Source organism: Anabrus simplex, chromosome 1, assembly GCF_040414725.1.
Source record: "Anabrus simplex isolate iqAnaSimp1 chromosome 1, ASM4041472v1, whole genome shotgun sequence".
In the NCBI taxonomy this organism is placed as follows: domain Eukaryota; kingdom Metazoa; phylum Arthropoda; class Insecta; order Orthoptera; family Tettigoniidae; genus Anabrus; species Anabrus simplex.
The window spans coordinates 272,109,392-272,134,814 of NC_090265.1; the positions used below are offsets into that span (position 1 = coordinate 272,109,392).

Genomic DNA, 25,423 nt, shown 5'->3' on the forward strand with positions numbered 1-25,423 from the left:
TCTTAATCACACGAAATGTGGAGTTGTGTAGCAAGAGGCTACACCTGAGAAACTGTGCTGGAGAGCAGGAGCTTGACGTGCCAGTGGGCTTTGTGTTCAGTTCACTCTGTGAGTAAAAACTGTGTCGAGTGAAAATCTCGAATGTAACTGAACTGAAAATAGTAGTTTAAAAAAATTCAGTCAGTAGTGATTTTACTTTTATGGATACTGAGCCCTTTCATATTTCCGATTTAGGTCCAAAAGGTCTAAGAACATGGCTGACGTTTTGTAAAGTTGCAACTCATGCAAAAGGCATTATAAAGCGAGGAATTGAGCAAAGTAGAAGAGCATTCTTTGACACTGTAATGCAGTTAACCTGAAGGCTGATTATTTAGAAGCCATTAAAAAATTTCTACCTGTTAAAGGAATGAGTAATATGATTCCAGCGAATTATTTGCATATAAAATTACAACATGCCAGAGTATTTTGCATTCATCAGAAAACATATGAGCACCAATTGTCAATTCATAACTGTTAGGTTCCTCAGTATGCCAAAACTAATTCTGAGTAATAAATTTATAAATTACCTCAAAAAGAAAACATATGGCAACAGTATTATACTTGAAAAAGAAACAATTTCATTAATACAAATCAAGTATAATACTGTTACCATACTTTTCTTTTTCATGCATTTTATAAATTGGTTATTCAAAATTAGTTTTGCCAGTCTGAAGAACCTGACAGTTACAAATTAACTGAGTCAAAACTGAAAAAAAATGGCTTCAGATATTACACACCAATTTTCAGTTGAATGGCAGATTCCTAAACGTACCGGGGACCACACTGTTCTCCCCCCCACCTTCCCTAACACAAATATATCCACACACCCAGGTGCCCCTCATTCACAAATGTAAGTACTCGCAAACGTGCACAAGAATTTTCTCACTAATTTTAAGAAAGCCATAAATTTTTTATTACCAAGTACCCCATAAAAGTTAATAAGATTTCCTTCCGCGAACCTGTCCCTTAATTGGAAAATACACTGAAGTTCAATCAATTCGATCTGTAGCTGTACAGGTGCATCACCGACATCAACTGCAAATGGATTTTCGAACAAATTAATTTTCTCCGCATTCACAGAAAGGTCTTTAAATCTGGTTTCAAACTCATTCTTCAGTAGGTCAATCAACTTAATAAACCGATCATATCGCAATGAACTGTTTGAGTTCACTTCTTGAAGCTCAGTACATGAGAAGTGTGGGAACATGCCCTTCTCTAATTGTTGTCGAAATAATTTCAATTTATTGTGGGACGCTAACACGTAACTATACACTTCATTTAAAAGCACACCTTTCCCTTGTAATCCCTTATTCAAAATATTTAAATGCATTAAATCTGTGAGTATTGCTAAATCCTACATCCAGTTTTCGTCCCCAAATTCTGTCACTTCTTTCCGTTTCATATTCATAAACGTGCTTATTTCTTCACGAAGATGAAAGAAGCGTTTCAATATATTACCACGACTAAGCCAGCGTACCTCGCTATGATAAATTACATCGCCATAATCACAATCAATTTCAGCCAGAAATGACTGGAACTACCGAGTCCATGCGATCGAATATAATTAATTGTAGATGTCACTGTGTTCATCACATATTGTAAATTTAATACTTTTCCACATAGAATTCGTTGATGAATAATGCAGTGTAATTCAAGAGGCATATCAGTATTTCTGTTAGTAAATTTGTTTCTTATTCTCTCAATAAATCCAGTTTTTGTACCACTCATATTCCTTGCTCCATCTGTAGTTATAGCTGCCAATCCATTCCACCCTAAATCGAGATTCTTCAATGTTTCAATCGTTTGGAGAAACAAATCCTCGCCTGTTATAGTTCCATGGATGCTTCTTAAAGATACCAGCTCCTCAGTTATTTCATACGCTTTGTCAATCACACAAATACAGGTTAAAAGTTGTGCTGTATCACGGGCATCATTACTTTCATCCAAAGCCAACGAAAAGCACTTGAAAGATTTATATTTTCCGCGTAGTTGTGAGCACAAATTAGTCCTGAGTTCTTCTGTTCTTCTCATCATTGTGCTCCGTGATAAGCTGACTAAATTTATCAGTTGTTTCTTTTCAGGACACATTCCTTCTATTACAGAAAGTATACAGTAAGTTCTTCACAAGCTCCCCATCAGAAAATGGTTTCCCTTTAGCGGCTAATAAATGTGCAACTTAATAACTAGCATGGACTGCAGCTATATTTTCCTCAATCTGTTTTGTAAACATCTGTTTTTGAGCAGTGAGACCTTTCATTAAATTTGAAATCTTTTCCTTCCGTAATACCCTATTGTATTTATTATATATAGATTTGTGCTTCGAAACATAATGGTGCCTGATGTTAAATTCTTTAATAACTGAGATATTTGAATTGCATATCAGACACATTACTTTCCCACTATTCTCAATACAAAATAGTCATCAGTCCATTTTTCTTTAAAAACATGGCACTTACTATCCACTTTCTACGTTTCGAAAGGGACATTTTTGTTCACAAATAAATTATTAAAACTACAGTACTTTGAATAACAGCAGTTCATAAGAACGCTAGTTCACAGTAAAGTAGTAAATCACAATGAACCTCTCAAAACACTTTCCGGGTATAAACTGGCCACTTTCTGTGGATGTCCCAAGATAACTGTACCTATTTAACTCATTGCGGACCGTGGACGGCGTAAGACGTTCGAGCCTGCTCCTATGCTGCGGGCCGTGGACGGCGTAAGACGTTTAATGTTCCGCGCGAAGGAATGCTGTTTATATTCTTCATCTATGCATTCTTAAACCTTAGTCAGCGTTACTGGTTGTAGCAGGAAGTTGGTTGACCTTGTTGAGATAAGCCTCTCGTTGAGTGGGCCCATGTTTATCTCAGCAGTTTTAGCTGAAAAATCTCATAACTTCCTCGCGCGTCAAGGCGGTACTTGAGATTCCAATGCAGTGCGTGTCATCCTTACCGAGTGTAGTATAATGGCTTATAATACAAAATTTCTTACGGAAGATTAAATAGATATTGTTCACAATGATTATTCTGGTGATGAACTTATTCCTGAAATAGACTCAGATAGTGAAAGTGAGAGTGACGAGGAAATTGCGATTCCCGAATTCGATAGGCCTATAGAGAAAAGTGAAGTGCCTGATACATATCATACTAGTTATTGTCCACCCATTCACCATTTACAGACAATTCAGGTATAAACGTTCAAATAGAAAATAAGCAGGATATTTTGAGTTACGTGAGTATTTTCATGAATGACGAATTTTATCAGTATGAGTGTGAGCAGACCAATCTATACGCGAGTCAAGTGAGAAGTGCGGCGCCCCGGCCTTTCACAAAGAATTCAATCATGCAATCGTGGAAACCGATTAGTCCAAAATCCTGATATAAAAATGTACTGGACCGAAGACCCTGTTATTCATACTACGATATTTTCTAAAACAATGTTCCGAAAACGCTTCCTTCATACTTTCATTTCTTCACTTCGGTGACAGTAATCGTTATGCCGAAAGTACAGATAGGCTGCATAAAATTAGACGTATTTTTAAACCTGTCACACCAGATATCACACCTTAAATATTTACTAGAGGTAAGCACAAAGTATCATTTTTCTAACATTTATAGTTTAGGAGTAATTGTAAATTGTGATAAGTGATGCACATCAAGTGGGCCGGGCATGAAAATGGCCGGTCCAGGCATTCAAGTGTCCCGCTCAGAAGCAGGTACTGAACGTGTTAATCCCCCGTGGAATGCAGGAGGCCTTTTACTCTCCAATCTGCAGCTGTAATTCGAAGAAATGAACGGATGAAGTTTAACCCTTACCTGCGTTTAAGGTAGGAATAATTATGCATCTTAAAACTTTTCTACAAATGAAACATCATGTCAAGAAAAAACTAGAAATAATTCAGAGATTTTTCTTATGGTTTTATCCCCTTTCACCGTAAATTACAATAAAGTTATTAACTAGTTTTTCTGGAATCTACGAAAACATGAATTATAAAAACTCTGCCAGGGCCACATAAAATGCCTTTGCAGGCCGAGTCCGCTGAGCACCCATGTTCTAGAGTACCATAAACTATCATGCGATCATCGACTGACATCAACATGGAGTCAAGAATTTCAACGAGTAAACCCGATGACTGAGACAGTTTATTTTATAGAATAGAAGTTACTGAGGTTATTGAAATTTAGTTGGAAAGGAGGAAATTTTCATATGGTTTTATAACTGCATTATTCTGAACAGAAAAAATCATATGGCAGGTATAAATCCTAACATCATTGTGGGACAGATATCTAATGAGTGCAACCCAACTTGCGGAAGTACCAAGCTTCTGCTGCCAGCCGTGCTAGTTCTAAATATCTCATGCTGTTGTTATAAATCCGATGCACATGTACGAAAATAAACCAAGATTTGAGAAGTGTGACTGCTTGTGGATTTACAAGCTAGTTATATAGATCTGACATTGCAAAGTGTTTTCTAATCTTTGGGAATTTCTAAGCTGAACACAAAGTAAAGCTAATGTGCGTAGGTGGAACAACCTTGAGGTTGGATGTTGTATTTTACGAGGTAAGTATCTCAGTTACATTTGAAGAAATTTTGAACAATATACATGTCAGAAATATAAATGAATTTTAAGATGGAATCAAAAACATAATAAAGAGGGCTACTGTACAGAGAATGCACTATCATCAAGGATCTTTAATTAAATGAAAGCCAAATTATTAAAAACATACTACTCTTATTGAATAAAATGATCCACAACAATATTGTGAATAGCACATATCAGAATCTGTAAAATACCGTGATCTATGTATAATAGCAAACGTGTAAGTCACAAGGTTCAGAGTGCTCTAGTGGACTTCTCTTAGTTACTGTGTAGTCCAGTGCTGTGAGTTATGAATGTCAATAGTAAGCATGGAGCGATCATTGAGGGATATTATTATTTATGATGAGTTTAATGCCGTGAACTATCAGACAGTGTTTGTTTCTACGAAAACCAGAGATGAGGGAAGAGAAAAGTAATGTATATTGCCAAGGAATAGTCATGCAATGCACTCACAGGAAACAACATTAGAAAACAGTTCAGGGGTGTTGTCGTAATTCATAGCAAAATCACGTAAGAAGTTAGGTTACGTAACTAGAGATGCTGGGACAGAACTTCATCACAGAACATACGAGCTGTGATAAAACACGGAATAAAGTTCGCTGAACGTGCTAAACATCCTCCAACATTGTTCTAAAAACCCGCCAGTACGATGTCAGGAAGCTATTTCAAACATTCAACATGAAACGTGAATAGACGGCGGTACTATTCAGGCGCAAACTTCGAGAAATACATAGATGGCAGTACCCCGTGGGCCATGCCGTAAATAGACGGCAGTACTGTTCACTGGGTTAAGCATCCAAATTTTTTGCCTGTTTTTTGTCAAAAAAATGTGTTAATTATGCGAGAAAACATGTTAATATGCAGCTAATGTGTGAGGGATGTATTGAACAATTACATGCTATCTACAGTTGTGCTGGTTCGCCGTGTGGTGTGTAAACAGAGATGAATATGAAACTATATATAGTTATATCTAGTCACTGGAAATACAAGGGTCATTTTGGTTTAGTCCAGGGGTTTTAAACCAGATACCCTTCCTGAAGCCACGTGATTCTTCAGATAAAAGTCTCAACCCAGAACTGACCAGGATACGAAACTCAGCCTTCCAGGTGGGAAGCCAGCACCCTAAGCCACTGAACTAATCACACTCCCAAAAGCCAAAGACATGTATATTAAGAAAAATTAGAACACTCAGTCCCTGAGCCAGAGGAATTAACCAAATGTGACTGAATTTCCCAGTCTAAACAGGAAGTGAACCCAGTAACCTCTGAACCAAAGGCTGCTAGGATGGCCACTGACCAAGGAGTTCGACAGTAGAAGAATTTGTTTAAAGTACAGTTCAATGTGTCAAGTTAATTTCTTTTCTTTAAAGTATCTTAAAAAATAGGGTGCAGAGATCAAGCGAGTAAATCAAGAACAGTGCTCTGTAATTCAGCGCATGCTTAAATCAAAACTGAGATGAGAAAATTATACAAAGTTATGATTCATTACTTACCAAGATAGACATCTGCAACTCCTGTCTGATATTCTGAAGCGAGCCTACATCATCCCATGTAACGTCAGGTACAGTAGCAAAGCCTTCTCTCTTTGCTGAAGGCTGAACATGCTTCAAGGCAAGCAGAAAATCCTCCATTTCGATGTGAAGAGCTTTCAGTTGATCATTTGACAACGGAGGTTTCTCATGTAACCATGAAAGTAAATCCTCGAGCAATAAATTTGACTGAGAATTGTAAGATTTTTTCTGTTCTTTCTGTTTCGCTCTGGTGCTGTTTCCTACCATACCATCTTTGCAATTAACATGAATCTCATTTTGTGTTTCTGTGCATTCAATGGTACTTTCCTGAACTGCCTGGATATCATCAGGAGTCACTTCCATCTTTCCTTCAGATTTATCAGCACCCTTTTTCACATCTGTATTCATGCTATCTACACCAGAATGTTTTAATTCCTCATTTACATCACTTGAATTTCCCTCTGTTTCTAATTTGGATGGTTCATCAGGTACGATTGGAGACTGCAGTTTTGTTTCATTCTTCTCTGAGCTTCCATCCCCTTCACCATCAGAAGGAGCCATTTCTTTTGTTTTCTCTTTTTCTCCAGTCTTTCCTTCTTCAAAATTTATATCTGCAGTCACTGTGACACATTTTTCTACATCATTGGCCTTATCACAAACAATGTTCACCCCAGTTTTCACATCCGACTCAGGACAAATGGTAATTTCAGTCTTCACATCACCAGCAATAAGGGAACTACTCTTCATATCACCAAAAGCCCTGTGTAACAAAAAAAAAATATATATGAGCAAATATTGTAAAACATAAATCTGATCAAAATATCAGTATGATGTATGTATAAATATGGTTTTGGTTTTTGCCATGTGAAAAAGATAAACTGCTTATTGGCAAATTGCCTCTTCCGTGAAAGGAAGGTGGAAAAAAAAAAGCCTCAGAGACATCATGTATATTAATCTAGGCTGCGCAAGCATCAATCTAAACATTTCAAGAGGAGTCTACCAAAAAAAAAAAATATATATATATGAATACTTTTCTATGAGAAACATTACTTGAGTGAAGGTAAGACTCAATGTCATTTATCCACATCTTCACCTGTCTTTTAGAACCATCATTCAAAATTAAGTTCCAATACATCACATGTACAGTACAGTGGTGTATTATTAAGTCTGTTTAATGTACCTTTTCAATATTGTAGCCTTAATGTTTAATCCAACTGTACTGTGATAACATTAGTTACTTTTACATTAAACATACCATTACAAGTAATAAACTTCATACCGGTTCTCTATTGACTTTAAATATCTAAGATAACATTCTAAAACAATTTAATTGTATAAAATCCACCTGTTCAATACATGTTTGTCATTTGATAAATGATCTGTCTAAAAAGCTACATAGGACATGTTTCGATCTAGCCTAGAGGTCAACATCAGCTAAAATAACACAAAGATGAAAGACATATACAAAAACAGTGATACATACAAAACTTGAGATAAATACAAGCAAAAAATGCAATAAAATTCTATATTTAAAATGTTCATAGCTTCAATCTTGCGACGAATTTAGTTGTAACAGGTGAGGGTCCAACCGTATTTAATACAACTATTGGTTGGCTGGAGGAATACTTTAAACTTGTGAAGACTGTTAAATGTCCTATTTGTCATGCTTCTGGAAACAGAGTGAAGTTTTAAAATCTGTAAAATTTCTTTATGGAGATTACAAGTGCGATTTTCTGATATATACACCACTAGGCTCATCTTCAGTAAATTTTATCCACATAGCCTATGTGATTTTTAGTTCTTTATTCTTCATGATGCCCCTGGTCAATGGTTCAAAATTTTTGAAGTCATTCTTGTCTATCTCTACAATTTCAAAGTTTCTTGAAATAAAAGATTCTCCTATCACCTACTTCCATTCAGAAGGAACATGGACTGTAGAAATCTTTTTCTATGTTTCAATTAATGCGAAGTGTCTGTCACATGGGAGGAAGCTGTGTCCCGAATAGAGAATTTTTTTATGAATTTCATCAAAAAAAGCCTGAGGTAAAAAATTTCCTGAAGAGTGCAAGATTCAGCCAGTTATTATTTTGTCCTACGCATTGATCGGGCCACACAATAAGTTTCATACTCTGCGAAATGCTATTTCTGTTGATCCTATCTCCCCAATAGTTTCATTCCAGAGATAGAAATTAACTTTATTTCATCAAATGTCATGTATAGCAAAATTGTAGGAAGACAGCTGGCATTGGTAGTACATGGATGAATGGGTGAGTGTAGGGCAGAACTTGTTGCAGATCGAAGCAAAGTTACATTTTCATTCCTTTTGGGAATTCCACTATCGTTGTACATGGCTTTATATGCCTGATCGGCTTTGTAATGGTGCGGCATACTATCATTCAGTATTTTCTTTCTTCTCTTTGAGCAGCATTATTGCATTGTGATTTTCTGAGATATATATATACCACTAGGCTCATCTTCAGTAAATTTTATAAATTTGATAAATAATAAATTGCATAACTTACACGTGTGATTTCATGGAGAGCCTAATTTCAGATTTATTTCATAAAAGGTTGATAAGGCTTACTTCAGCCTCAAGGTGCTGATCTGAAGGCTCTGTACATTTTAGCTAAGGCTAAATCAGATGACAGGAATTGTTTCTCAGTTTTCTGTCGAGAATAATGGCTGGGCTGCCTAGGAAAGCTGTTTATATGTTCTGTAACTTGGTTTTTGATTTCATCTTTAAGAGAGCGAGGACGATTGAAATGCCTGCTCCTCTGGTCTTTAAGAACAATGACCTCGTCTTTCACATTTCTCTGGAGAGCACGGATGCATCCATGTGAAACTGAAAATATGTGCATAAGGGTAGTTTTACAATCTGTAAAGAAATGTGGTCTTTTTTTATCGAGAAGTTGCATCTGTTAGTATTTTCCTTCAACTATTAGGTTCCTCTAGGTCAACACTTTTCATTAAATAAAGGGTCTGTTCATCATAAGATAATTTATAAGCTTTCCCACAGTCCTTTAATTGTTTTCGTTTCACATCCTTCCACTCAATGGGGTCACTTTTCCTTTTCCTGCATCTGTTTTCTGTCAACTTGTGTACACCGCTTGGGGACAACAGTACATTATGATCACTACTATCATCTGATTGCATGGCCACTATGTCAATGAAAAATTAAATAAGCTTAGTAATATATAACTGAAAACACAAGAACAATCTCCTAACTAGAATGTGTTCATTACATTGCATTCAATTCGTGGTACTGTTAAGCGTTTGCATGGGAAACGATGCAACATAGACTTTTGTTTCATTATTTATAAAGTACATTTCGGTTCACAATTTTCAGAATACTACAGCCATATGTTGAGATGTGCTCAAACTACCTGCAAAAACAGATCCAGGACACCTCACAGATGTTTCCTCCATAAATAACTCAAATGCCACAAAATGTAACATAGATGTTTGTTCATGCATACGACTCAAGTATGCAACTTAAGTATATTACAAAACTCCGCAAAAATTTGCTTGCATGCGGGATTACGGTATCATATTGTTACGAATAAAACTCCTCTGTTTCATTACTCTAATTTATTTCAAGATAGTTTAATAAATGCACACACACATATTTACACACTAACAATTCTAATCAGTTATGAATGGCCACACTACTAATCACCAGTCTATTTACAAATCTCTCTACCTTATGGCACAGCAAGGGTCCAGCCCGTTCCTTTACCTGGGACAATAATAATTACTTTCCCTTTCCCCCAAGTAAGTCACCTTCTACAGCCACTGTGCGTAGACAACTGGATTTAAACACAGTGCCCCTGGGTATACAACACATGACTGTTCCTCGGTTCGACTCCAATGATAGTCCAGTACTTCACACAGTCCCACGCAGTGAATGACTAAACAGCTCAACAGTATTCAACAGCAGGATGATACAACAGCGAATATTAACACAGGTCCATTTATCCCCGCACTCACGATAGCTCGTTTCCTCGCTCGCTCATGGCGATTCTCAGTCCGCAGAATTACACGAACACACAGTAACATTGCCGGCACGTAACACTGCTCCCCTTCGAGAGCTGATCGTTCCGATCAGTAACCTTCTCAGTTCTTCTTCTGTATGGCGCCCGTCGGTCAAGATGTACCATCTTTATCTTGCACCTTGGCTTCCATCGTATTCGGTAGCTGACGTCATTTATTCCTCTCAGAACATGGTAAAGGCGTTTCCACGTCCTATGGAGCTTGAAAGAAAAGCATTTCCTCCTTACACAATTATATAGCCATCCTAGGCCGCCCTTGTGATTTCCCGTGATGTCCGCTTGTTGGTCGTGCCGCACCTTCACCCGATCGCTCTGTATGCTCAAACTCTTCTTGACAGCAGCGCTCACCTCCTCCGGTCTCTTTGTAAGGTCCATCAGGGTAGGATGGTCCTCAGGCTGGCCGAACCCCAAATCCACCAGGAGTCGCATCTCTCTTTCAGACGGTGTCCTCGCTGGAGAAGATCCCGTGGCCTCGTGCACTACGGACTGGTAAGCCAAGGGGACCAGAGGAAGGTGACGATCCCCGTCCCTCTGCATTTCTATCCAGGCGTCACGACTCCAGTTTCCTTCGAACACCACGGCGATCACTCGGCCGGAAACTTCGTACTCGGCCTCCCTCCTGGAACAAAACTCGCAGTCTTCTGGACAAGGTCTATGGGACAGAGTGTCGACCTGTGGAACATGCTTTATTGTGAGTGGACCCTCGTCAGCATTTCTCTGTCCGTCACCCATCTTCTTCCGGCTGTCCCCTGTCTTCTTCTGGTTGTCCTCCATCTTCTTCTCGCCATCTTCCGTCTTCTCCTGGCTGTCCTCCATCGTATTCTGGTCGTTTTCAGTCTTCTTTCGACAGTCTTCCAGCATCTTCTGACCATCTTCTATCTTCTCTTGGTCGTCGTCTTCCAACTACTTCTGACCGTCTCATTTCCTTTATCATCCTATTTTGGCTTTCAACTATCCTCTCCTGGCTTTCTTCCATCTTACAGCCTTCTTCTAACTTCTCCATCGTCATTTTCTGGCCTCCTTCTGTCTTCTTTTGCCCGTCTTTCATCTCATTTTGATAGTCTTCCATCTTCTCCTCCATCATCTTCTGATGTTCTTCCATTTTCTTTTGGTTTTCTTCCATCATACCTGCCAACTTTTGAAAAGGGTTATCAGTAAAACCCACGCGCGACAAAAAATCTAAGATTTTCGACATACCCCGGCTTGACAAAAATAATACTTCTGGGCTATAAAATACAATAATTCATGCTTTAAACGAATATTTCAATGAAATCAAATCTACTTACATCATAGGCCAATGATTTGTAGATGGAAAATAACAATCAAGAAGAAATCCATGTTAAACAGCAGCAGGCGTGGTGAATATTAGTTTGGAGCATACATAACAGGACATCCTTGATAAATTAATCAGATACGTGATAATCGAAACAGGCTTTACACAATAAAACTTGTTTAACGTAACACAGGCAAGAAAAAATATAATACACACTGCAAATCACACACTAGTTTGACTTTAAAGTCATAGTTGTGGCCTTTTTAGCTTCCTGCAAAAAGTCTTGAGAAAATATTTTGTCATAACAGGGACCAGAACTCCTGGTCTTCAAAAGAGAAATAGACTCCAGAGATTCATTGGACATGGATGACCTGAACTCTGTTCTATTTTTCTTCACAAGGCTGAAAAAACCTTCACATTCTGCATTGCTATGGGGTATGGTGAGAATAGAGAGCATTACCCTAGAAATTCAGTTATACTCAAGAAGTCCATCAGCTCCACGAATTGATATTTGTGCCCAACTGGAATCACTTGCAGCATCTTGATTTGCAACCAAAGTGTCATCTACCTGAAGAGCTGTGAACTGCCTCTGAAGCTCATTCACCACCTCATCTGTAGTTTCATTCTCTTCCTTGCATAACATGATAGGAAATTTTTCCAAGAAAAAACGAATTGAAGAAAACTGTGCATCTTCAATTTTGTCTAACCTAGCAACTTGAGCATGCTTTAACACATCATTCTTAAGTGGAAACTTGTTGATAATGTAGTCACAGGCAGTACAAAAGTAGTTTCTCACTGATGAAAAGGAAAGAGATTTATCTGTACCTTGGAGATCATTCACTATGTTCAAAGTCTGAATGCCAATAACTAACTCATCATCACTTCTTTGATTTTGAATCAAGTTGTACTCAACTTCAAGCAATGAGGAGCTTTTGACAATTTTGGGCTTAACAAACTTGGTGAACAACTGCTTTAGCAAATCCATTAGAAGTTCTAATAAAAAATGAACTTGTGAGGAAGAAGTCTGAAAGGTAACACTGAATTTGTCAAATACAGAAATAGTCACATGAAGGAAAGTGTAAAAGGCCTTGTTCAAGTTTGAGGATAGGAACATAAACAATTTTTCCTACCGTGTTGTAGCAGAAGTCTTGCTTTTTAGGATAGGTTTGTCACATTTGGAAGAATATGTCAAGCTTGTGGAAATGTTTTGGGTACTACATAATATTACTTCCTCCTTGTAGAAAGAAAGAAGCGGATCCTACTGGTCAAGTAGTCTATCCAAACATCTGCCTAAAGATAACCACCTAGTACATACAGGTTTCAGAATTTTCTTTGCCTCTTTATTGTGCAAGTTCTGAAATTTCTAAAGGCGTTCTTTCCTTTTGACACTCTTCTCTAAGAAATAAAATATATCAACAAGGATCTCATCAACTTTAAGTGGTAATCTTCAAGCACCTTTAACAGCTACTAGATTAATCAGGTGGCAAATGCAACCAATGACGGCAATACCTGGTTGAACTTCCTTCAGAACTGCTGAAACCCCATTTTTGTGTCCTATCATAACAGGAGCATTGTCGGAGCAGAAAGCCACACAGTTTTCAATTGGTATGTTATGAGAATCCAGCTGTGATAACATCAGGTAACCTATGTTTCGCCCTGTTGAGTCACCCTCTAACGCTGGTATGGATAGCACGGTGCTCACTACTTTTTCCTGCGAAATATCATAGAACGTAACAACAATAGGATACAACTTGGCATTCGTATCATTTCCATCTGTTGCCAAAGAAAATGGTCCATTCTGAAGGCACTTAACAACTTCAGATGATGCATTTTTTGCCATTTTATTTACAATGCATGCCGTTTTTGTGCGACCACAACTGTATTTCTTTGCAACTTCTGATGTGGGAAACATCATCTTAAATAAAGCCCCAGCATGATCAGCCGCATTTAAAGGCACATTGTGTTCAACCAAAATGGAAGTAAACAGACACTCGGCCCTAATTACGTCACTGTCGACGTTTCCAGACTTGGCAAAAAAGTGTTGATTTTCTTGTTATCTTTCTTCAATTTAACGTAACTTATGTGCTTACCGCACTTCACATGATTACTTAAATTGTTTCTTCCACCATGTGCAATGTTAATATCACACCCACATACCGTACAAAAGGCAAATTTTTCTCGCTTTCTTGATTTTAGTATGCACGGAAAATCAACAGAATATGATTCTTTAAATGTCTGGAAGTACTGTTTCTTGTTGGATTTATTCATGATAACCTATAATAGGAATATACCGTATCAAAATGTCCACGAAAAAAAATGTCTCTACATCCATTCAAACATTGATCACTGAACGTCACATAAAATTATAACAAACACTCAAGGCAATCAAACACTTCATTAAAACATGGCAAAGCACACAAAGCCTTAAAAGATTAAATGAACACGACGCCAACCTCGTGAATGAAGAATGTGCACATGGTAAAAAAACACACACACGTGGAACGAATGTAATTATTTTTCTTCTTTGTAATTTAAGGGGCTTCACTAATAGCGGTATACCCAGTCATTGGATCGAGTCATAACACAAAACCTGGAAACATTCATTAAAATATGTCATAACCTCAAAAGGCCACCAAAGAACAATCACGTAGTCAAAGAATATAGGTTAAATCACAAGCGGACGGAGCATCATAATAGTTTGTATAAAAATGATTAAGAAAAGGGAAAGAGCAGCCTATAACTCTCAGACATTTCACTTCATAATCCAACGAACGGAGTGGAACAAAGAATTTGTGGGGCAGAGCCTACCGACACCTAAGATTCACAAGGAAGAACTGTTATCCCGGCTTTAAATTTAATTCCAACAACGACACAAACATCACACATATTAAAACTGCCAATCATATCAAAGAATGAGTTATCGACTATCGTGGACTTGCCTTCGACCAAGACAGACTACGATATATTGTAGTCGGTCTTGCCAAGACCGAGCGTGCTTCGACCCACGCAAACAATCGATTGTACGGAAGTGGGGCGATTATCTAATGTTAACGTTTTAAATTTTTGTCCGCGAAGTCGTAAAATGACACTGACCATCCGTAAAACCGTAAAATGCTGCAATTTCCGTAAATTTTACGGACAAACCGTAAAAGTTGGCAGGTATGTTCCATCTTCTCCTCCATCTTCTTTTGATTTTCTTCCATTTTCTTTTGGTTTTCTTCCATCTTATTCATTTTTGTGTGGCCTCTGGTCTCAACTGGCATGTAATAATTAACAAAAGATGACCAAAAAAAAAATTTATATGAGTGTGCATTCACTATACACCGACATTCTGGAAAGTTCCCGAAGGCAGTCAAAATTCGTCGCCGTAAGACCTATCTGTGTCGGTGCGACGTAAAGACAACAGAAAAAAAAATAACAAAAAGTACCTACAGTACCTTGTCTGCTGATTCACACTGATTACAATGTTGTATAACACATGGGGTCTATTCTAACTTCTGACAGCCGGGCTGAGTGGCTCAGACGGTTGAGGCGCTGGCCTTCTGGCCCCAACTTAGCAGGTTCAATCCTGGCTCAGTCTGGTGGTATTTGAAGGTGCTCAAATATGTCAGCCTCGTGTCAGTAGATTTACTGGCACCTAAAAGAACTCCTGCGCGACAAAATTCAGGCACCTTGGCATCTCCGTAAATCATGAAAGAGTAGTTAGTGGGACGTAAAGCCAATAACATTATTATTATTATTATTATTATTATTATTATTATTATTATTATTATTATTATTAACTTCTGACACCATTTGTTATGAATAAATCTCCATCTTTTTGATTACTCTAATTCGTCGTCGTTCAGGCAGAATTCACTAAGTCAGAAATCTTACTTCTGAGTTATAGCTGTTTTAATGTTTCAAACAACTCCTAAAATCAGTTTTGCATTATTAGTTAGTATTAACATATTTTTTTGGTATTGTTTCCACTATTACTTCGAGTTACTTCCATAATTTCACTATTTTTGCAAATTTGAAGTACCAAATTTAAAAGAAATCTAATATTTTTTGACTTGGTGACTTCTGCCGGGAAAGGAAAGAACCTCTTCGTAGGTTGTTATAAAGGCAAAAATAACAAGTACTGGCTCACGATAAATGTGTAGGTGCATGAAATTATTATATTATTATTATTAGTATTATTATTATTTATTATGGCCAATGACCTTCGATGTTAGGCCCCTTAAAACAACAACAACAAGTATTATTTATTATTATCTTTGAACTATTTCTCATAACTACACAGTATGATTCACAGAACGAAAGCGTGACAATAAAAAAAATTTAAAACACTCATGTCAGTAAATCAGTAAACCCTTCTCACTGTTATGTGTCATGTTTTACTCATCATTAGCTTCACACTCATTTTCACTGTCCACACTTTGTTCTAGATTTTGATCCCTCACTGCACCTGAATGGGATAAGGAGTGGTACCATGCTTGAAATTCTGTTGGAAGTACTCCTTTATTGCAGAGACTTATAAGATCCTTGTACTTTTGTTCTGATATAGGGAAAAGTTTTGTAAGACTACTGACGGTTGGGCATCTTTTTTTGGGCGACCTCACCCAAAAGTATTCATCCCAGAGTATCTTCCAGAATGACTATATCGATATTTGAGAATACCCGGTGCATCCTTTTCGAATCTAAAGCACTTGACTTTCAACCAGTTTACTTTATTTCCATCACTGTCCTTGGTTTTGTTACACATACAAAGGGCACTAGGAAAGTTTAGCGATGTGAGTGAACGCTTTAGACTTTTTCAAAATAATTTCCACTACACTCAATACACTTCTCCATACGTCGAAACCAGTCACTGAACCAACTCTGCCACGTTTCTTCGGTTACATTTTCACACTCTTGATTTCATGCTGCCAGAAGCTCCTCGTCAGATGCAAAATGCCACCCTTTCAACTTCATCTTCACTTCTGAGAAGAGTGCGAAGTCACATGGGGCAAGATCAGGACTGTATAGAGGGTGATCAAGCACAGTCAACCCTGATCTGGCAAGAAAATCCATTGTTACATTAGCACGATGTGCTGGAGCATTGTCTTGATGCAAGAGCTGTGTGTTGAGCCGTGACCTTGGACGGACCTGCTTGAGAGCCTGGATGACCTGAGGCAGACAAGTCTCACTGTACCCCTTTACAGCAACTGTCCTTTGCGTTTCTAGCACAACCCACGTCAGGATGCCCCGTTTAGAGAAGAATACTGTAATCATCATTTTCTTCACCGACCTTGACTTTCGCACAGTCACAGGAGTACCCTAATCTTCAAACAGCCACACCTTGTTCTGGGAATTTGTTGCGACATCGTAATAATACAGCCAAGTTTCGTAACCTGTAATGATGCTATTGACATTATGCAAAGTCCCATTTTCAAACTGTTTTAGCATTTTTCGGCACCATTTCACTCGATGTGCCCTTTATTCCTCTGAAAGTGAATGGGGCACCCAAAGGGAACAAACCTTTCTAACATGGAGATGGTCATGTAGAATTGAATGAATAGCTGGTGCAGGGATGTGGAGGGTCTCTCCTACCTGCTGATATGTCAACCGCCTCCCTTGCTGCAACATTTTCCTCACAGCTTCAATGTTTTCCTCAGTCACTGATTCAGATGGGCGCCCAGAACGAGGATCGTCTTCAACCCCAACATTTCCCCTCTGGAACTCTTTGTACCAGCGGAAAATTGTTGCCCGATGTGGATAGTCTTTCCCCAGCACAGGAGTTATTTCCTCCAGGCACTGGTCAACAATTAATCCACGAGCAAAATTGTAGTGGATAATTGCACGATATTCACCTTTAGACCACATCTTAACTTGCTTTCAATTCGACTGCTTGTTAACAACTGGTGTGAAGGTCGCGCTTTGCTGTCTCCTAGACCGGTTCTCACCCCTCTTTTCATCCCCCACCATAACAGGGATGTCCATCCAACCGTTTTTGCATATTGCAAAACTTTCCTAGTGGCCTTTGTATAAGGTGACTTCTGCTTTCTTAAGATAAATCACATATTTCACACTTCAACATTATTGCAAACTTACGGATATCAACTAGCTTTTAACACAAATAGCAGCTTTCTGGCTACTGAAAAAACATTGTAATAATGATGGAGCCATACTCTAATTATTACGGCCAAAACTGGACAGAGTTATTGTTATAACAGCTGCATAATACGATGTGAATTCTACTGAACAATAATCAAAGGAAGAACTTGCACCAAGCAGAAGTCACTAAGTGGACTAAGGAACTTCTTTCTGCCTGACTAACAAACTGGAAAAATGCACTTAGTGAAAATAGCGACTGCAGTTTGCAATGAAATGCTTCTCAATATGACTTAGTAAGTTCTACCTGCCGATAGAGCGTCATTTTGTTAGTATGGTTTTGTACCTAACTCAAAACCGCCAATTTTTGACTTAGTGACTTCTGCCTGAACGAAGACGAATTTATTTCAGGATGGCCTAATAAATACAAACACGCATATTTAAACACAAACAATTCTAACCTGTTATCAATGGCCACACTTATTTATTACCAGTCTATTTACAAATCTCTCTATCTTATGGCGCAGCAACAGTCCAGCCCGTTCCTTTACCTGGGACACTAATCCTTACTTTCACTTTCCCCCAAGTCCAGTCACCTTCTACAGCCACAGTGCGTAGCCAGCTGGATTTGAACTCAGTGCCCCTGCCTATACAACACACGATGACTGTTCATCACTTCGACTCCAATGATAGTCCATTACTTTGCACAGTCCCATGCAGTGAATGACTAAACAGCGAACATTAACACAGGTCCATTTATCCCCGGACTCACGATAGCGCGTTTCCTTGCAGGTTCATGGCGATTCTCAGTCCACAGAATTGAACGAACACACAGTACAGCCTACCGTTCTGTTGCCTCCAGTTATACACTCGCTGGTCTCTCCAACACTACAACAACGGTTCCTCGTTCAGATCTCGGTGGGTCACTGGTACAGCCAACACCTCTGTCCCCTCAGCCAAGCCACCGAACCCCAACTCATGGAGTGTCACGCTGACTCCCCCACGGAGTCCAACTCTGACCGACTGTCCGCTGCTAGCCTCTCTTTTTATAGCTAGCGTGATTTGATCCAAAAATTTCACGATGTCACTACAGGCAGAACACTCCCGTTGAATCTCCAAGGGACTCACAGGTAAGCCGGCCGCCGAGAACAATACACGGAAAGGCCGGCCCCATCCCACAGGCCGGCTGAGAGATTCCAGGTCATCTGAGTCACCAGCCGCTTCCTGGAAGTACCGAAAGGGGCTAACATGGGGCCGGCACATACCAGGCTGTTGCTGACAACTCGTAGAGCTAATTTACAAGAAAATAGCTCTTCTTGGCTTCCCATCAATGAATATCTTCAGATTTGATAAAGTGAACCAGTTAGGAGAAAAATAAATCTCTGACCTTCCTGGCCATTTACAGAACTAACACCAACAACAGTACTGTACAGCACCATTATTTACCTCTTCAGTAACCTAGACTTGTACGCTGGATGCAATTTGCCCTACAACACACAGTTCTCAACCAAACTATGTGATTGATTGATTGATTGATTGACTGATCGATTATTCTTTCTCCAGATCTACATAATATGTATATGATCCCTTAATATGGAGAAGAAATAACAAGTCTTAACTAAACCAGCTCACAAAAAGAAAAGGAAAAGAATGCCACCAGATAGACACATGAACAAAACTATACATAATAATAATAATAATAATAATAATAATAATAATAATAATAATAATAATAATAATAATAATAATAATAATAATAAAATGGCAATGAGGCAGGATAAACACTGTTGCCTGGCCAGAGATCGACCCTTATTGGTGGTCTGTTGGCCATGGCAGAAGGGCCTATGGCAGTATAATAATAAGAAACAAAAACAACAACATATTGCTGTGTAGAGTACAATAGTGTCAGCAGATGGCATCTGTAACTTAAACAAACAGCATATCACTTCTGGCCTGGTTCACAACTCAGCGCAATCCTTTCTGAACACTGACCTCTCTGTTGTTCTACTTAAGCTGCAAACCCAGCTTTCGTGTTACATCCACTGATGTGCCGGTGTGCAATTATTCTCCTTACTATTGTCCACTGTTAAAACTCCATTATCTCGCTACACTTATTTTCTTTTACAATTTCAGGCAACTCTCGACATTAAATGAGACCATCTCACTTGCCATTCCATACATGTCTGCCTGTTAGGTCATCAGCCCAGAGGCTGGTTGGATCCTCAAATAGCACCACCAAAGGCTATGCGGTTATAGGAAAACTACAAAAACCAATGGCAGAGCCCAAATGAGGTGTACTAGGCAAGATGAGGAGTGAGGTAGTTTGCCATTGCTTTCCTCACTAGACCAGAAGGTGCTACTGCAGCACGACTGATCCTATGAACAACGCCTTTCATAACACTCAGACATTAGTCGTGCTCCAAATGTCATTACTCAGCACCACCCATACCCCAGCAGCTTCCATATTGTCACAGCCATGGATGAGACTGGGACTTCGGTGGAAGCTACACTTTGCTCTGGCCTGTGCCAAGAGACGGATACAAAAATACTGCATCCATCAAGAAATGGCAACAGGCAAATTACCAGCCAAAAATCACTATCACCCTATTCATCTGCCAGCCTTGACTCATCACATATATTTTACATCCACTCAACTACCTTATACCACCCAACTCCACACATTAACTTAATCACGAAACCTCATGATTATTTACTAAGCCACCACACTTGCCATCACAACTTTGAATCGCACTCATCCTGCCCCTACTTGTATTCACCAACCAAAGTATCTCAACTATATCCACACAAGCCTCTCACCATATTAAATTATACCACTACATTTTACCATCTCACTATATTAAATTATGCCATCATGTTTTGCAATTAGCTTTTGCCCTTATCACCTACTCATTTTAACAATCACTCTCTTTCTTGCTTACCAACCAGATACCCGCCTCATCTTAAATACAGCCTTCCAATACCATCTAATGGCAGCAATTAATATACACACTTCACCGCCTACTAATTTAACTACTTAATCACTCTTATCTCAGTTACAAGCAACACACACCCTCCACTATTCTCATGTGCTTAACCAATTTACTTACTGCTGCTGCTGCTTGTTTTTTACTTCTTGCCATTATGCCTACGTCCAATTTGCTAGTCTTATCCCACATTTCTTTTAGGCTCAAGCTTCTCCCCTTTCGTCAAGGCACCTCGTGCTTCTGCTTTCTCCCCCAAGCCGTATTTTCACTTCATTTATGTGCACTTGTCACATGTTGTGCTTGCCCTCCCACATTCACTCTGTGCATCTTCTTTTCTCCCCTCGCACTGATCTCTGACCTCGTCTCCTTAAATATTGCCCTGGTCTCCCTCCTTATCCCAGTTGCTGCTTCTCCTTCTATGATAGATTCGGAGATAGCATGCACGACCTCCTCTGTCCTGTACTTTCTTCTTGCTGCAAGCTCTGTTCCAATGCCCTATTTTCCTTGGTTTTTTCTTTATCCCCATGCCCGTTTTCACCAACTTTACTGTCTCTAATTAGCCTGTCTCCCACTCGCTTCCCCATTACTACTTCATTCTTCATATTTTCCTCGATTTCATGTAATTTTGTTACTGTCCAAAATCTGGTCCATTGTCCATTGGTTACCACTAATAATTGACCCTTAATGTAGGCTCTTAACCCTTGCAATCTAGCCCTGACCAAATGTTTTTTCAGAGTGTTTATATTCTTAATCCCTTCTCTTCATGTCTCTTTTAATCCAAACTTTTGTCCTCCGTATATTATCCGAACCTCTTATCACTATTTCCGCCATCAGGGTGGAAAACAACTTCACTTTTATCAGCCTATTGCCCCGTGCTTTACCTATCCTTTCCACATCGTCAATATCAGCTTCACTACAGTTAATTTTCATCTTTTTTGGATGACTTCCACAACTTTGCAGATAGTCAGCACTTTGTCCTCTTCTTTTCCTTCCGGCACTCCATATATAAATAAGCATTTCTTCCTGTGTTCTAGGCTACCGTCTTCTATTTCTGCCTTCAGTTTCACCATCTCTTCCTCCATCTCCCTTATTTTCACCTTGAGTGATATAATTTCTCTCTTGTTGGTTTCCACTTTGGTCATTGTTTCATCTGTTTTACCCTGTATCCAGCGCCTCATATTTTCAAATTCTTTCACTTGTTCCTTCATCATATTTTAATCTGCTCAAACGGGCATACTTCTTCCACAACTTCTTTAACCACTCTTCTTATGACCTTCACGCCTTCCCAGCTCATGTTGCCACTGGAAGTTGAGCCGGGGTTTACTTTCACACCCCCTATAACTAGCAGTACCATAACCACCGCTGCCACTAGTATCATCTCATCCATCATTCTTGTTTCCACTTTACCTCCTTCACTCCTGGCTGTTTCCTTCTTCCATCTCTCCTGCCATCCTCCAATAACTACCCAATATTGATCCACACCAATCATCTTCCTCTTCCCTCCCGTCTTTCTCTTTCCACTCGCCGCTCACACTCCACTCCCGCTCTACCGGCATACTCAACTCAGCACGTCTGCTTCCGACTGCTGACTAGGTTAGACTGGACCAAACTACGTGCACAGTAAATGATGATGAACAATTTGGTGGCATTTTATGCTAACAAAATTGACTGAACATCCCTTATGGTTGATAGGGCTTCATGTTACACAAATCATCATCTTGATTATCATAATCACTGCTGTCAATGCACCCATCACGTTTTGTTTCTTTTTCTAGGGTGTGTTACAAGATGGTTGCCCAGTTGTACTTCCTCTTTTTTTTTTTTTTTTTTTTTCTAGGGGCTTTACGTTGCACCGACACAGATAGGTCTTATGGCGACGATGGGACAGGAAAGGTCTAGGAGTTGGAAGAAAGCGGCCGTGGCCTTAATTAAGGTACAGCCCCAGCATTTGCCTGGTGTGAAAATGGGAAACCACGGAAAACCATCTTCAGGGCTGCCGATAGTGGGATTCGAACCTACTATCTCCCGGATGCAAGCTCACAGCCGCGCGCCTCTACGCACATGGCCAACTCGCCCGGTGTACTTCCTCTTAAAACAATGATCATCTTGGGGGTGGCGAACGATGAACTATTCACTGTTTTCCAACACAGCCTGTTTCAACTAGTTGGTCAATGGCCACATAGTTTTCTGCACTGGCATTACCATAATTACAATGGTCAAGAGTTTGTTGTTGTAGCTGGATGGTGGTGGAAGTGGTAGTAATGGTTTCTGTTTTAAAAGAAAGTACAACTTGGGAACCAACCTCTATTAACATCAATCAGAGGGAAAACTGGAAGAAGTCTGACATTTCAAAAAATGAAGGTATCGGCAAAAGAAAGGCAAGGGCCATGAATGGGCAGAAAATTCACAGTTCAAACCTTTCAAATACCATAGAAAAAAACTATTTCCAAAATGTATCCAACAAGGTGCATTTATAGTATTCAAATAACAGATAACTTGGATAACTCACTTGCAAACATAACCTCATGCAACAAAAGAAAAGAAAAGAAAAGAAAAGAAAAGAAAAGAAAAGAAAAGAAAAGAAAAGAAAAGAAAAGAAAAGAAAAGAAAAGAAAAGAAAAGAAAAGAACGCAAGATTCAAAGATGAGGAGAAATCTATGCTGGCTCCCCTGTGCAAGTGCTTTATTCATTGGATTACTGAACTGTATGCATTTTAGATGCCCCATAGTTGCACAGAAAGTATCTGAAGCCCTTCAAAAACATTGGGCCTTATCAAACTTTCCTATCACAAATGGAGGAAGTCTCCTGCTTCCGTGTGCATTGCAACACAGTACAATCCCCACCCTTGTACGATTTCCCTGCTGGCACTTCTCTCCTTAAAACCACAAGTCCATTTGGGCTCGGCATTAAAAAAAAATGCTATTTCATCGGCACTGACAATATTGTTGGGTGTGGACGAATTGATTATATGAGCCACACATTTTTGCCAACTGCCGGCATCACCAGTGTTTGTGGATTCTGCTTCTCCGCACACTGCCTGCTACATGATATTGTGGTGTTCATTAAAACGTTGAATACAAAGAATTACGATTCCAGTTGAACTTAGCAAATATGAAGCTCACTGTAGACACACCAAAGTGAGTGAAAGAGCGGAAAGCTACCCTTGCATGCTCTGGAAGACGTGTTCTATTATGGCGCAAATAAAATTTGAATTTAAATTGCTTTGTAAAATACTATTTTTTTTTTAATGTAAAGGCAGTTTTGAATTAAAAGTCTGCATTTTGGTAATGGGACCGACACTGTTCTTCAAATTATGAATTATCCGTATTTCGAATTACACCATTTAAATGAAATGCAAACCCACATCTCGTGTTTCCGGGAACGAGAGCTTCTTTGAATTAGGCAGGATTTTGAATTAACCGATTTCAAATTGTCAAGGTTCTACTGTATATCTTTTCCTATAATTAATCTTATAACAGTTTGCATTGCTCTGGTCCATCGGTCACGTTATGAATTATTAATAAAACTTACAAGTAACTGGTAACAGAGTTTTTACTGTTTGAAAAAAGAATTATTTCACAGCCAAAGGAAAGGCCTGCTTCACAACATGATTATATTTATGCTAGTAGTATTCAGAGGGAACCATGAGAGCTTAACATTAGAAATCTGTATTGCTGGATTGCATGTTGCATTGTTGAGAAAGAAAGATATACCTATTTTCTACCTCAGGTGGTACTTTGGTAAGCAGTTCAGATTTTGGAATAATAGAAAAATAATGTTTTACGATACCTGAAGTAGTATAGAGGAGATATCATTCCTCGACATTTGCCAGGGATTCAAAGATATAAACTTCATTGACGTTTCCGTATTGAACTGAGATCACAGAGATGAGATATCTATTAGGTTCAACCTATTCAATACTAATTACGAGTTGATGTTACTAATAACTTTTATTTAACATGAGACCAACAGAAGTATAAATTTTCTGGATCTCACGTTAAACAGACTTCCTTCATCAATAGAATACGGAATTTACAGAAAACCAACACAGACAGCCACTATTATCAAGAAAAATTATTTTCATCCCAAAGCACACAAGTATGCTACCTACAACAGTATGGTAGATAGGGTATTCAGTATACCACTTAATACAGTAAATCTAAATAAAGAACTGAATACAATCCACTTCATAGCAAAATATAACAGTTACGACAATGCATTTATAGAGCGCATTACCAACAAACGAAAATATTGCCTAAATTCAACTCTAACTAGAGATAAAACTAAACCTGATTATTATTCAACCTTCACATTCAACGAAGATATTTATGTTGTTACAAATATTCTGAAGAAAAACAAAACCAAAATTGCATATCGAACTAACAACAGAAATATGGATATCATATATAATACCAGCTCAATTAACGACTAACATTTACCAAAAATCGGGAGTCTACAGATTCCAATATCAAAACTGTCAATCCTCGTACACTGATCAAACAGGGAGGAACTTCAAAATCAGATACATAGAGCATGTAAATGCTACAAAATATAATATACTCGGCAGTTGGCCAGCACATTCAAGATTCAAAGCAAAGCTTCAGTAACATTCAATAAGATATAGCCATGCTCATGAATACGGACAAAGGCCCTATTCTTGACGTCGCTGAAAATTGCTTCATTCACTTAGACCAGTTCTTCAACTCCAATTCAAATCTGAACGAAATCTCAGAAAAAACTAACATTCTGTTTGATTGTTTTTAAATTAAAGTATTTAAGTATTTTAATCTTCCAAATAGGTCAATATTTAGCACAATACACAATACCCTATCACGTTACAAACCCCCACCACACTGTTCACAGGACCCACCTTAAAACTACTACTCCCTTAAC

At 38.7% G+C, this 25,423-nt stretch overlaps 1 protein-coding gene across 2 annotated transcripts in view; it reads right to left on the reverse strand.

Moving 5' to 3' along the window:
• The window catches only part of smid (nuclear valosin-containing protein-like smid), a 274,423-nt gene that overhangs the window by 53,653 nt on the left and 195,347 nt on the right, over positions 1 to 25,423 (reverse strand). For both annotated transcript variants that reach the window (XR_010861817.2, XM_067159588.2), the window contains exon 10: positions 6,132 to 6,909. Coding sequence is in view for 1 of the 2 variants with exons in the window: in XM_067159588.2 (XP_067015689.2) it covers positions 6,132 to 6,909 (778 nt within the window). In the remaining variant the exon portion in view is untranslated. The remainder of the gene's footprint in view (positions 1 to 6,131; positions 6,910 to 25,423) is intronic.